Source organism: Fusarium oxysporum, chromosome 15 (genome assembly GCF_000149955.1).
Source record: "Fusarium oxysporum f. sp. lycopersici 4287 chromosome 15, whole genome shotgun sequence".
Taxonomy (NCBI): Eukaryota; Fungi; Ascomycota; class Sordariomycetes; order Hypocreales; family Nectriaceae; genus Fusarium; species Fusarium oxysporum.
The window spans coordinates 2,373,157-2,386,504 of NC_031000.1; the positions used below are offsets into that span (position 1 = coordinate 2,373,157).

Here is a 13,348-nt window from a genome sequence, read left to right on the forward strand (position 1 = left end):
AGCATAGAACATACAATCTTCGATTGCTAATACAGGGAGAATGCCGACAGTTATAAGTCAAGTGCCCTGGTTTTGCCCTTGTGCACGTTGATGTCGTACGCTGAAAGCTCGAGCCAGAGCTTAAATTTCCTTTGAACCAAGTTCTTCGGGACTTGCCAACTACTAACCTTAAAGTGGCTTGATCTACGGGGCCCACCGCACGCAGGGCTCTGACTCGTAGGGGTCCAGGCCTTGTCTTCAAGCTTTGGCTGGCGGAAGCCCGGAAGCGCGCAATCCTGGACTGCCGGTAAGCCAAGCGCCGGGGAGATTAACAATGTGCATCCGGTTCCAAAAGCTGAAGAGCTGGGGTTCGCGGGACCACGGAAACGCCAAAGTGCCAGGCAATTTCCCGACTCGTTTCCCGGCCAGGCCAAGCCGGACTGCGGAGAGAGGCAAGCTATTTGAGATGAATGTGATGTTAATATCGAGCTGAACCCCCAGAGCCAAACAAGATATGCAACTGGTAGTGGCTCTAATGAGGGGAAAGGTTCCAATCTTCAAAGGACTCCGATTGAACCATGTCTTGGTACCATTGACTCTTCTTTCGTGAAGTCCTTAGAGATCTTTAGCACAGCCGTAGCAGCATTAAGCTTCCTTTTGATCTCGTTTCTTTCTGTTTCTTTTTTGAATTCTCAGATCCTTGTCTATCTATTGGCCGAGCTGGCCAGCACAGCGCTCATTTGCGGGGGAATCGCTAGCAGGGTAACTAAAACTGCGAGAACAAGGGCATGGAACACACGACAGCCATATCGTTTTTCCTCCCTCGCCCATTTCCATGGACATTTGACCCTCCTAATGCTGACCTAGCCCGAAGCTGAGCTTTGGCGGGCTCCAAGCTTGAGCCACACACGCTTACAGTCTAGCTCACCTTTTAGTAAAATTGGCCGCGCTTTTGTGATAGTTAATGACAGATGACAGCGCTGTCATCAGTCTCGTGTCTTCATCAGGAATCATATCATTTCTTTCCCAAGACTTCCGCGGAGCTAGAATTCTCTGCGAGTCCACGACGCCAGGGCGCCGGGTGTCTCAATTAATGCGCTAAGATAGGTTCAGGTTCAATTCGTTCGTGGTCGCCATTCCACAGCAGCCATGCCCCGTAACGGGGTTTTGGCTGACGATCGAAGCGCCCCAAATGTTACAGAGTACAGATGCAAGTACCTTGTCATGGGCCTGCGATCGGCTGTTGGGTAGTGAGAGATGCGTAATGTGGCGCCGAGATATGGTTTTGAAGGGATCTGAGATGCACAGTTCTTCAAGACCTTGAGCACGTTAGCGTCTGAGTTAAGTCGAATATTCCACATTGAAAGGACAGACAGAAGAAATATGATGTCAAAAGGATAGCATCTTGCAGCTTGAGCATCGCGTCCAGGAAAGTATTTATTATGTTTTCTCCGAGCCCCCACCGTAGGTTGGCTCTGAATTAGCCTCAAGCCACGTTGAAATATTTTGACGGCCTTGGCTCCGTAGACGCTGATAGGCTGATTGTGCACGGACAAGCCAAGATATCCTCTTTTCCACCTCTCACTGCTGGAGCATCTAGAGCTAAACTTGAATATGATACGGTACCGCAGTACGCTGGCTGTTTGGGTTTGCACCACCATTGGTAGGTTTATTGCCTCATTGAAAGCTTCCCTTGTGTGTAGTCTCTTTCTTGTTTTGCCCGGTCTGGTCCTATTCCCTCCGTGATGTGATGTGTTGTCCTGACCAATACCTGACCAATCCACCTCCCTCAGTTGATGTCTTGTCTTCCAATCACATCAATTGGGGGCGCTCCACGAATAGTAGGCTTCGGACGCCAGTCCGTCACTATATAGCCAATAGCAGCTTAATTTTTGAGGCGATCCCCTTATGCAATCTCGCCCCATCTCGAGCTTCTCCCCCCACGCTTCCAATGCTTTTCTCTGGCCAACAACCATTATCATGCAGTACCCACCTGCCGGTCATACCCACCTACCGGTCAGCGGAAAAAAAAAACCCCCATACATAATGCACTTTTTTAACCTCATGGGAAAACCGTAATAAATATAGTAAAAATAAGTTTATCTCTACAATTCAGATCAAATTAAATCTATTTTAATCTTTTCTAGGCCGTTTAACCTCACGGCCGGTGCGGGTGCGTACGACACCTAATTCTTCCTTCCCTGAATTTGACCTCTCATCCTCTTCCATCCCTCCCACCTCGATCACATCCTCAACAACATCCGCCCTTTCAATTGCTTCGTTTGGCTCTAAAATAGTGTCACCAGCCGCTAGAGCCTTTGCCAGGGTCATGAATTTCTTATTGGGGTTCGGTATCGCTTTTCTCTTCTTGCCTCTGCTCAACCGGCCAACTTCCTCCTCCAGACTGGCTATTCTGGTGCTGAGAGAGGCGATCTTGACTCTTGAGCTTCAAACCCTTTTAATATCACAGAATGCCGCCTTCTGGTAGAGGGGCTCTTGTTCTTCCCCAGGTCTCTGATGTGACGGCTGGTCTTTGGCGTATTATCAGAGTCGACTTGCCCGCCTCTGTGGCTGTCTGATCCAGGCGTCGTTTCCTTCTTGTCTGGTTGGATTTCGGCATGTATGGGCGCTTTCCATCGTGAAATCGGCCAGTTCCTAGTTACTCTCCAGCCTGAGAGGATGTTTTTCTTCGTCATGCCCACTTCCCTGGCTTTGGCATAGGCCTTGATGAAGTTGACCTTGTCCACGGGCGCAGAATCCGTCAGGCTTGCCAGCTTTTGGAGCTCTTTTCGATATGCAGCCTTGGATGCGTTGAAAACACCATTATCCAGTGGCTGTAGGCCATGAGAGCAATGTGAAGGCAGGTAACAGCAATACACGTTATTCAAAAAACACGTGGCCATCCACTCATCCTGGATTTCAGTCAGCGGTATTTCTGATCGAGAACAGGTAGACACCCACAGATACATGGCTCCCATGGCCATCTAATATGATGAGCCTTGCATCAGACTCATCTGCTGGCTGGGTTTGGGGCAGATAAACCTGTTTGAGCCACTCGAGCGCGATATGGTTGTCGGTCCAGCCGCTATCGGACGTGATATAATACCAGTCGGCGATCTTGTTAAACTCATCAATAAACACTGCTTCTGAAGTTCTTTGCCCTTGAAGACAATTCCCAGCTTTATAAGACGGCCATCTGCAGTGACGGCTTCGATAAAACTAGTCCAAGTGCGGGACTGCGAGCCTTTGAGGAAGGCCTTCCTCCTGGGATCGCTACTGCCAATTACCAAGGAATCCAAACCTAGATTTGCAATTTATCGGTAAGTCTTGTATCAGAGGTGGTCAGTACTCACCAAATCCAGCCATGATACCGCCTTCGTCAACATTAACCGTGTTCTCAGGCTTGATCCAGCCATATTCGCTCTCCCGGATATCAAAGTACCAATTGACGGCCATTGGGGTAAAAGAATTAAACCTTGCAGCTTCCTGGCGTTTTCCTACCTTCGTATCGATCTCTGGATGGCGTTTAATAAATCTGGCTAGCCAGTGTACACCGATAGGCCTTTCCCGGCCCTGCTGTCTCAACAGGGCAGCTACCGCGGCGCAAACTTGACTGTGGGAAGGAGCATAGCCCAAGGCCTCTTGTCGAAGTATCCATGTAACTAATCTAGCCTCTTGGGATTTGTATAACAGCTAGGCAGGTTGGGTGACCTCGGGCTTTGACGGTAGGCCTCTTAATCAGTCAGACAGAGTGGTTTGGGGCATTCCATGCTTCTGGGCGGCCTGGTGCTGCGAGACGTGATTATCTGTAACATCCAATATAGCTTCAATGACATCATTCCCTGTATAAGACTGTTGAGGCATTTTCAAGGCGATTAAAGAAAGCTGTTATAGATAAAATTTTGATGAAACTTTGGGGAGGCTGGGTGATGAAGGAGACATTTTGAGAAACTTTACATTAGTGCCATGCGACCAAACTGCTTGTATAAAATACAAATGAACATTCCAATATGAAACAGCATGAAACTCTCAGTACGACACAATCTGTTCCATGTAAATAACTTCAATTTTGGCCAAGCACTGTGCAAGTGAAGTTGGACATTTTGTATGGGGAAATTCTTTTTTCGCTGACCGGTAGGTGGATATGACCGGCAGGTGGGTACCGCATGGTAAAGGCATCTCATAGTCGTTAGTAATATTCTTATAGTCCTTAACCAAGATGTATCTACCATCATTTATGCAAAGTTGTTGGCAATGCGGCGAGGTTGCTAAAGGTGTACAGATGCTTAAGACAGTTGATGTAGTGGTTTTTGCATCTGGTGACCAAGTGTGCTCGGCTGAACTTGTCTCTGCAATATTCAACTCAGGGGTTAAAGTGATAATTGCCGCTTGAAGTTTTCTTCTTAGCTCATTACCTTTATATCCAGAATCTTGTCGAGTGGGATCCAAGCTGGTGTCTTGGAAGTCGGTAGTGAAGACTATCAGACGTTAGTAGGGGTCGTTAAGATCTAAAGTATAGGTTATCCTAACCAGTGTCAGGATTTTCAGAGGTAGGCAACCAGTAATCCCACCATTCTTCTGTCGTGGGAAAATCAGGATAAGGATTTTTATCTCCATTCGTGATAGTCACTGGAATATATTTCTCGCCAGTCCGAGAATATCTATGGCCAGCAACTAAGGATGGTGGAAGGAGACTGCTCGTCGGAGCGAGTGTAGAGCGTCCCGACGAGCGCTTTTGTTGTCTCTGCTTGGCTTGCTCAGGATGATAAGGCTTAAATTTGAGGTCCATCTTGAATGAATGAATGACGGAGTCCTTGTGTAAATGAATAAGGCACTTGATAATCACAAAGCAAAGAATTTGTGAGAAGTCTAAGAGGTTGAAAGGCTAGGTTAGAAGGAGACCGTCCATTTATACACGAAGCCCAGCCTCCTACCCCGTCGCGCTATTAGAAAAGCGGGAAGCAGATAAGCTGAAAAGTGCACCTCGGGCAACACAATTATGCCGAGATGAAACTTCATTTGGAGCTTGTCGGATGTCTTGAATCATGGGATTGGTCCCCGCCCTTCTTGTTGCCAGTCTGTTGGTCAGATGTTATCCCAGTAAAGGATCGTATAACCGCCTTGGCTTCGTTGGCGTATACAACACAAGGCCAAAGAAGATCAGGAGGCCAAGAGCAGGCATAATACGAAGTCAGAAATGATCAAGAGGCCATCTGAATAACTCCTCATTGGCGAGATCAACCGGAAGCGAGCCCATACGAACGCTTATGCAGCTTAATGGCCTTGACCATTACAGCTGCAATCCAAGCTTGCAGAGAGTTAAGGCCAACAGTGACTCGAATTGCCATATCGAGTAAATAAGTGTAACCAAATAACCCCCCTATTCCCGATGAGGGAATTTCAGGAGGTCTAGGCTAGTGCGCTCGCTGCGTTGCTACTTTACACTGCATTGCTTAAAGTCCTTCGAGGCAGACTTGGATGCCAATACTTGATTAGCAAATTTCAGGAGGTCAAGACCATGCCTTGTGTTGCGACTTCACCACCCCACCACTTTGATCCTATTCGAGGCAGGCTCGAATTACCAAGTCGAGTAAAAGATCGCGAGTATGCAATGTCCCCCCCACGCATTGACGTGTCTAGTCGATCCTCATGACCCTTTGAGGTAAATGTCAAGTGGCCTGAATCGTCTCATGCCTTGCAACCTGACCACGACGCGTCATCTCAGCCATTGTGTCCAAAGCAGCCTTGCCTGAACTTCGTGGAGATTGGACGACGACTTTTATCGTTAGGTCAACATTTAGTGGCAAGGATCAAAAGGGGCAATTTGGCTGTGGCTGATAAATGCATTCCTGTTGCCAAGGCGTATCGGGGGAGAGGTACGAATGAGATGGCCCGGTCTCAAGTGTGCTTATCGTGATGCTGCCATTGGATGAATGCTGAGTACGGCCTCTTGGGCCTCCCTGGCGAGGCTCCTCCTTGAACGATCCATTCAGGCAGCCGCTCTACTGGAGGGCATAGCATAGCGACTTTGTTGGGCGAAGGAAGTGTGCGTCTCTGATACTGCAAGAGGCAAGTTTTGTTACTTAGATTGGTAATTTGAGCGATCTGGTGATGAATGCAAGAGGCGGTTGGTGGAGGGGCGAAGTGGTTGTGAGACGGGTAGTGTGTATGGGTGCCAGGAAAACAGGAAAAATTCCTGCCACTAAGGGAAAGGGCAAGAGGCAATAGACTTTAGTCGTGAGTATGAAAGATGGGCTCTCTCTGATCGTTGTGAAGTGGGCGCCAAGAATGCTGTTTGCGGACAGCGAGATGAGACGTCGTTGTTGAGGGGACACGTGATGAGTGACAAATGAAGGAGGCGGTTAAGCGTCAAGAGACTTAAGAGGTACATTGCGGGACATGGTGGGCGGCTAGCCGCTTTATAGGCGCTGGAAAAGCGGTACCAGCTGGCAGGGCATGAAATTTCCAATTTGAGTAGGTTATGAGAACAGGGGTGCAAGATGATAATTTCCTGATGGAGGCAAGCCGTGGTAAGATATACCTAATATATAAATTTAAAAGACATAATAAAGAATATATAAACTCTAAAGTCTTGCTAGGATTTACTGAAGTTTTCAACATGTCTTCCAAACTCTGCTAAATCTCCCACGTCCTGACCTGTAAGACACCAATCCGAGTTATCCAGAAGCGACTGGAAATACCCATGGTATTCATCTAGTGGTATATCCGTAAGTAACAGATCGTTGCCTGGTATGGTGCCTATTGAAGTCGCTGAAGGCATCCAGATCTGGGATACCTCGCTTGGGAAGGTAGAGATTCCATGGTCTACATCCAAGTCCATGCTTCTATTACTTCCTTCTAGGTTGTCAAAGTGTGGTTCGAGCTGGCTTGGCTTGTCATTATTACTTCCGAGCTGGACTGATTCTCCGATTATATCCAAGTTGAGAGGAAGTTCTGTGTTATGACGAGAGATAGATGCCTGATTACTGTTCGCTCCATGTCGAAGTGGGGAGCCACGAGTAGATTGCATAGGACCCTGAGAGGGCGCAGTGGTGCTTTCCTTTAAATGTAGATGTTCCGATAGTTGATGCCAAAGATTCTTCACTTCGTGAAGTCGCTCGATGGCGTTGGTATTATGATTGTCTGCCAGATACTGCAAAATCTGTAGGGCCTCGCCTAGGCCTGGTGATGGATTCATCTTATCCTTTTCTTCGCACGCAGAGTCAAAAACAACCGTGAGAAGGAGGACGAAAGCGGCGGAAAAAAGGGCATCGCAATCAAAGAATCCAAAAATGGCTGTCATCGAACGGTTGGTTCCGATAGTTGATTAGGGGCGGAGAGAACTTACTCAACAGATTCATTTTTCTCAATGTCAGGATCGTCCGGACTACACGCCTTGAGGCTTCGGCAGATGCTCGACAGAGTTGTGCTAGCGAAGAATTTCCCAGGTGTTCTAAATTAGAGCTCTCACCTGCAAGTATCAGATGCGCTACATGTAGCATTACCGGGCGTATAGTGAGCAGAGTGGCCTGTTGAGTCAGCCCCAATACTGCTCTGGGTCGTGCGATAGTAGGTTAAGCATGAAGGGGGGCTTAGCAGACCTGATATAACATGAGCTGAAGAGAAGCGTTTGTTCTCACAGAAACTCGAGAATTAGGTCTTTCGGCTATAGTTGCCAGGTTTTCTGGTATCTCTCTCGATATTTCGTGTAGGCACTTGATAATTTCCTTCACGTCCAGCACGAACGAGTCCTGGTTTTGGCGCTTAGGACTATAGAGGTCTTGATGTCTTTCTATTAGCTACAATCGTAGAAGGTAACATTCGGAGATATTTAGTACCTGTTAGAACACGGCTTGTGACCCTGGCTATTCTAGCATTTGTTCGTATCGCATGACTCGAACTAAACCCTGGTTGATCGATAGGATAGTCTAGCATGATGAAATCATCGTCGATACCATAGGGATGTCCTGTCGCTGCTGCCAATCGCCTAGTAGACGACGATGAGTAAGCTGATTGACGCTGACAGGGTAGCCTAGAGCAAGACCTACCTCTCTTGCATGTATATCGTCCACCATAGCCTTCCGATGTGGGCTTTTTCCCATCGGGGGACTTTACTTGTTTCAAGAGGGCGGTGGTAACCGTGTGTAACAGCAAGCCGCAAGGCTATGCTGGTCTAGATCATAGGCTGTTAAACATTGGGTTGCCTTCGGTAATAATCGACGTACGTATATGTATGCTTCTTCCTTTCGATTCATGGCTTGGAGATAAACTCCGAGGAGTGTTAGTGTCTCAATTGCGACCCTGCCCTGGGAATGTTGCATGCTGGGGTTTGGTAGACTGGCGTGTACATATTCGAACAAGTTACTGCCCGGATAACAATTTGCTCTATTGTCTGCGTTGTCGCCGCGAAGGAGTTTCCCTATTGCAAGGATAATAATCATGCGCAAGAACCATGCTGCCGAGCGTTCCAGCTGGCGTCCTGGATCTGCATAATATAGATCGATATTATCGCAGACCTCTCGTACGTCAAAGTGACTCTGACTCTGGCCAATGTAAAGACTCACGATGTCAAGTAGCCGGTAAGCCTCAGATTCGCTCGGTAGCATAGAGAAATCGCTTTGACATACACCATAGGCCTGCCCTGGAGATGGACGGTCATTGCTGGAAATAAATCCTGTCGGCGTAGGCTGCGGTGTTTCGCGGGTATGGCGGGCCTGACTGACGAGGTTTTGAACCCTCGCGCCAAACGTCGCACTCGAACTCAACGACGAATCGGTCTCTATGGCTGCGGGTCATATCAACACCTTTGTCCACACCGCTCTTCGTCAAATTACATACACCGGACGGTCAACGGACAGGAAGCCTTTGGTCGAGTGGAAGGTCGGGGAGCTGATGGAGAAGCAGCGGCATTTGTGCGATTAGATTGTCGAGTATCGCGATCGCTGACGAACGGGCTCCTGAGACATGGTCAATTGGTATTGCGGCGGTGTTTAAAAAGGCTGGAAATACTTACTGGGAAAGATCATTGGTAACATCGGGAAGCCATTCTCCCATATCGGGATTACGTCCTTCATATTGCGCAAGGCGGTTGGTTCTCTAAATCTTCAACATGGCTAAGAGAGAATGAATTGGCGTCCAAAAGAAGCTGAAGCTGATGAATAGACTCACTTGACAGCATATACTTTGCGTTCTTGGCGAAGAGGTACGCTACAGTCCAGGCCCCTCTTGGAACAATACGCACAAGGTACTGTGCCAGAGCATTTGACCTTTTTCTTTCGACATGTTAGACAGCTGAATGTGTATTAGTCTAGGGTGTTGAATTGAAGATACATTTGGTGAAAAAATCATTCACTCACGCCAACGATGACTTCGGTTGCGTCTTCCTCACACCCGAATCCCCGGGTGAGCGTGACGACGTTGACATGGCTCCTGACGAGATTTGAGTTGAGGAGCTTGGGTTCGGAGAGCGGGTCCCGAGGGTTTTGGTATTTAAAGCTGGAGCATAGCATGTGACTCAGTGGCTTCGGGGACCCGATTCCGATGCTAAGCCTAATTTGATATAGAACCAAGTTGCTCACCCGAACTTGTAGATCCACCTGAGTATGGGTCGTACTATTGAGGATAAAAGCAGACAAGAAAAGGATACCTAATCGCCCTATTACACCACAAGGTCTTTGATTTCCACCCAATCTGCGAGAATTACGCTTCGACGTCATGTTCTTCGACAAAGTGCAACAGGGTGCCCCCGATGTCATGTATGAGTTGAAGGTTCTGGCCGATGGTGACATGAGCCCCAACAAAGTCGACCTTGGCGTTGGCGTATACCGAAATGAGCAGGGTTGCTTCCATGAGCTGAAGGCTTTGAAAGATGTGAGCACTACTCAACTACAGTCGTTATCAGTATCAAGATCTGATGGGGCTAACTGATCCTAGGCCAAAGACCATCTTGCAGCGACAAACCCCAATCACGATGTAAGGCACAGCACAATCATGAGTATCAGCCTAAAAGCCATGCGCTAGGGTCTAGGAAGCCCTACTAACCAAATTCATCTAGTACGAAGTTACGACTGGTAATGCCAAGTATCTACGCAACGCCGCCCGAGTTGCTTTTGGAAATGACTCTAAGATCATGGAGTCAGGTAGAGTAAGCTGCAGAATGAACCATCTAGTTAAAATTATTAACAGCAATCTAGCTTGCATCCGTACAAACTATATCAGGCACGGGGTCAATTCACATTGCTCTCATGTTTCTCAGCAGGTCGGTCTCAGGTATGGAGAAGACAGTTTATGTGCGAACCCCTACGTGGAGTAACTACCAGCCAATGTGTACGGTTGCGGGACTTCAATTTCAGCCGTACAAGCACTACTCCCCAGAGACCGGCCGGGTTGACTGGGAGTGTGTCCTGAAAGCTGGCAGAAGTGCCGCGGCCGGAAGTATCTTCATTCTTCAAGCTTGTTGTCACAACCCGACTGCAGCAGATTTCTCACAAGATCAGTGGAAGACCTTAGCAAAAGTGATGAAGGAAAGGCGCCTCTTTCCTCTTTTCGATATGGCATACCAGGGTCTAGGAAATGGCCTAGACGAAGACATGTTCGGCTTGCGCCATTTTGCCCGAGAGGGTTTCGAACTGTTGGCCTGCCAGACTTTCTCCAAGAATTTTGGCCTCTATGGAGAGAGAGTAGGTGCACTTCATGCTATTTGTCCCACGCCTCCAATTGCATCTGCTGTGCATGATCAACTCCGATATTTGATTCGATCCGAGTTTTCGTCTTCGCCGGTATACGGAGCCAGACTCGTGACCACTATTCTTTCAGATCCTGAGCGGGAGTCGGTTTGGTAAGTCTGGAATGTTCCAGTGTTCCCTACAGATAGGTACTGATACTACTATCCATAGGAGAGAGGAGCTCACAACACTCCATCGAAGACTACACGCTCTACGCGAAAAGCTTTTTCACTTGCTACAAGACGTTCACAAGGTATATCACTAGCATAATGTGAATGAGACGGATGACTAACTCTATTGGCAGACTCCAGGAAACTGGGATATCATCACTCGCGGAACAGGGCTATTCAGGTAAGCATAACCCGCCAGGGTTTTCCACCCGCTGCCCAACAAGGTGCTAACTCAGTAAGCCTGCTACCATTAAGTTCTGAGCAGTGCAAAACTCTCCAAACCAAGTACCACATTTATCTGGTTCCTAATGGTCGCATAACTATATCTGGGCTTAACGAGCGGAACATCAATTATGTAGCATCTAGCATTGATAAGGTTGTACGGACTGCAAAATCCCCAATCAGGAATCGTATGTAATCATCATTGGAGTACTGCATAAAATTTGATCTCCGATCATGAAGAATGGATGCAATAGGCTAAGGTGATGTCACAGCCTTCAGCTTTTGCTTGGCCAAAACTGTAAACCTGTGCACGTATTTGTACGTAAAATCAAGAACACCGAATAAGTATTGCATGACGGAATGCCACCGTGAGCAAGGCTTGAAACCAGCGTGCCATTAAGAGTTTCGGAGACCAAATTCGACATATCAAAGCATAGCCAATCCATCTTCCTCATTGTTTTCAACATAACATATTGGGAAATATAAAAACTGCCTCACTGTGAACAGGATCGTGGACGTTTCCCATGCAGGGGCGCTGGTTGTCAGCCACCATGGAGATACTGCAAGATTGCCTCACAAATTACAATGCTACCATTATATTTACATCGATTACAGTGGCATAGTTGAGCGATAACACGGATTAATCTCTAGACTCCAATAAAGGACGGCAGTATTGTACATATTGTCCAGTATGATGGTGATTCCCCTTAACACTGAAGTCTCGTCAAATCTTGGCTGACGACCGAAGAAGGTCTACAGCAGTTTTGGCCATTCCCCTATACTAAGTCAGTTTCAAGCCTGGAAGATCGGAGTGTATCTCATTGGCAGCCTACCAAGAAGCCTGGTATCCTGAACCACCTGCGCCGTAATTGTGAATGATCTTGACGCCGTATTTTCTCTCTAGCTCGATCCTCGCCCCACCCTTCCTGCTCGATTCACGTTCGTTCGTCATTAGTCGTAATCACTTAGATTATGTGGGAATAGAAGAGCTTACGTCTGAAGCCAACGCCCTGCTTGATAACCCGCAAATTCTCTGGCCTTCCAAGCTCTGGGACGAGAGCACAGCATCGCTCTTTTATACCCTGACCGATAGCTTCATCAAACTGTGGGTTCGAATCACCGTTTAGTCTACAGCCTCCAAGGATGACGCCTCCATCCATGCCTCGAGGGAAGACATGTGTGCTGTGGCTACCTAGTCTTTGACTTGAGCGAAAGGACATTTTTGAGATGCCTCCTGGTGGCGCTTCCACAAGGTACACTTGGCCCTGAATAGTAGTAAGCATTGGCACCCTGAAAAATGGATAATGAGACATACCTTCGCAGGGTATACGTCGTGGTCCTCAACACCCTTCAACGTCAGAGATCCAAGTCCTGTACAATTGAAGATGGTTGAGGTATTCGGGAAATGGCGCGGAATGTCTGATAAGTCGTCTATGATTGCTCTTCGTATCTCAATACCGAGTCTTGTGGCCTCAGCTTGGAGCCTATCAACGTTCGATTAATATTACTGGTACCAAGAAATCGACTAGAGCGACGGTATTATACGCACCACGGCAAATATTTCTGCACATCGATAACAAAAGTCGAGACTTCGAAACCAAAATTGGTACCCTGCGGAAGCTCCTCCTTTGGAAGCCACTTAATCCCTCCGACAAGTTGATCGTACCAGATTTTTTGGGTTACTTGGCTCAGAAGATCAACATTCTCGATATCATCCTCGTAGATGGATCGCAAGTCCATTGCTTCTATACCACATTCAGGATGAGTTGTGACGAGTTCTTTGAACTTGAGATATGTGACACGATCCCACTCTTCCTGAGGGCCATTGTCGGTTGCACTCGAGATCCAATTGCCACCAGCCCAAGCTGATGCGTATATGGGAGGCGAATCTCCAGGAAAATCTCTGGCGAGAACCAGGACATTACTGGAGGGGTACTGTCTCTTGATTTCTAGCGCAGTAGTCAATCCGACTACGCCGGCTCCGAGAACGATATGCATGTCGCGTCAGATAGTTGGCTCTGATAAATATTTGACTTTTGAACGATGTAGAAGATTGATGCTCGTATTAGTCGGAAATTCGTGCTGCATTAACCTGTATTAATGGATAAGCAGAGACTCCAGTGATCATATGAAATTCTAGGGTAAGGAGAATCTCTATGCTTTATGGGGTTTAGGTAGCCCGCACGTCCAGTCATGATGTAGGAATGACCATCTCGGATGTTGAGGTGGCAGGCCAGATATTTCGGAGGGTGG

General features: G+C 47.6%; 3 protein-coding genes across 7 annotated transcripts; 1 reads left to right on the forward strand and 2 right to left on the reverse strand.

Moving 5' to 3' along the window:
- Positions 1-6,510: 6,510 nt before the first annotated feature.
- Positions 6,511-9,429, reverse strand: FOXG_15612 (uncharacterized protein). Of its 3 annotated transcripts, XM_018395701.1 has the most exons (10): positions 9,336-9,429; positions 9,148-9,270; positions 8,993-9,092; positions 8,818-8,936; positions 8,205-8,764; positions 8,028-8,152; positions 7,818-7,966; positions 7,581-7,759; positions 7,328-7,508; positions 6,511-7,275 (listed from the first exon to the last, which is right to left on the reverse strand). In XM_018395701.1, the coding sequence occupies exons 3-10, from the start codon at positions 9,031-9,033 to the stop codon at positions 6,575-6,577; spliced, it is 2,055 nt and encodes a 684-aa protein (XP_018255951.1). In that variant the 5' UTR covers positions 9,034-9,092; positions 9,148-9,270; positions 9,336-9,429; the 3' UTR covers positions 6,511-6,574. The 3 variants fall into 3 exon arrangements, with proteins under 3 accessions (XP_018255951.1, XP_018255950.1, XP_018255952.1); XM_018395700.1 differs by having other exon boundaries at positions 9,148-9,429; XM_018395702.1 differs by having other exon boundaries at positions 8,205-8,936; positions 9,148-9,429.
- Positions 9,430-9,625: 196 nt separating this feature from the next.
- Positions 9,626-11,485, forward strand: FOXG_15613 (uncharacterized protein). 2 transcript variants are annotated; one of them, XM_018395703.1, is made up of 7 exons: positions 9,626-9,849; positions 9,913-9,951; positions 10,034-10,123; positions 10,173-10,816; positions 10,875-10,956; positions 11,008-11,054; positions 11,114-11,485. In XM_018395703.1, exons 1-7 carry the CDS (start codon positions 9,694-9,696, stop codon positions 11,289-11,291), a joined length of 1,236 nt encoding a protein of 411 aa, XP_018255953.1. In that variant the 5' UTR covers positions 9,626-9,693; the 3' UTR covers positions 11,292-11,485. The 2 variants fall into 2 exon arrangements, with proteins under 2 accessions (XP_018255953.1, XP_018255954.1); XM_018395704.1 differs by having other exon boundaries at positions 9,913-10,123.
- A 178-nt stretch (positions 11,486-11,663) lies between these two features.
- Positions 11,664-13,318, reverse strand: FOXG_15614 (uncharacterized protein). 2 transcript variants are annotated; one of them, XM_018395706.1, is made up of 5 exons: positions 12,645-13,286; positions 12,411-12,579; positions 12,090-12,360; positions 11,929-12,021; positions 11,700-11,871 (listed from the first exon to the last, which is right to left on the reverse strand). In XM_018395706.1, exons 1-4 carry the CDS (start codon positions 13,091-13,093, stop codon positions 11,996-11,998), a joined length of 915 nt encoding a protein of 304 aa, XP_018255956.1. In that variant the 5' UTR covers positions 13,094-13,286; the 3' UTR covers positions 11,700-11,871; positions 11,929-11,995. The 2 variants fall into 2 exon arrangements, with proteins under 2 accessions (XP_018255955.1, XP_018255956.1); XM_018395705.1 differs by having other exon boundaries at positions 11,664-11,871; positions 11,929-12,360; positions 12,645-13,318.
- Positions 13,319-13,348: the final 30 nt, after the last annotated feature.

Bases quoted from the DNA above. Each gene is read 5' to 3' on its own strand.
- FOXG_15612 (XM_018395701.1), bottom strand. From the start codon at position 9,033: ATGGGAGAATGGCTTCCCGATGTTACCAATGATCTTTCCCA. The intron at 7,760-7,817 runs GTACTAAATATC...AAAGACATCAAG, and splicing joins CACAAGCCGTGTTCTAACAG to ACCTCTATAGTCCTAAGCGC. The intron at 7,509-7,580 runs GTCTGCTAAGCC...CTGACTCAACAG, and splicing joins TTCAGCTCATGTTATATCAG to GCCACTCTGCTCACTATACG.
- FOXG_15613 (XM_018395703.1), top strand. From the start codon at position 9,694: ATGTTCTTCGACAAAGTGCAACAGGGTGCCCCCGATGTCATGTATGAG. The intron at 10,124-10,172 runs GTAAGCTGCAGA...ACAGCAATCTAG, and splicing joins AGATCATGGAGTCAGGTAGA to CTTGCATCCGTACAAACTAT. The intron at 11,055-11,113 runs GTAAGCATAACC...TAACTCAGTAAG, and splicing joins CGCGGAACAGGGCTATTCAG to CCTGCTACCATTAAGTTCTG.
- FOXG_15614 (XM_018395705.1), bottom strand. From the start codon at position 13,093: ATGCATATCGTTCTCGGAGCCGGCGTAGTCGGATTGACTACTGCGCTA. The intron at 12,580-12,644 runs GTGCGTATAATA...GAACGTTGATAG, and splicing joins GTGCAGAAATATTTGCCGTG to GCTCCAAGCTGAGGCCACAA. The intron at 12,361-12,410 runs GTATGTCTCATT...ACTACTATTCAG, and splicing joins ACGACGTATACCCTGCGAAG to GGCCAAGTGTACCTTGTGGA.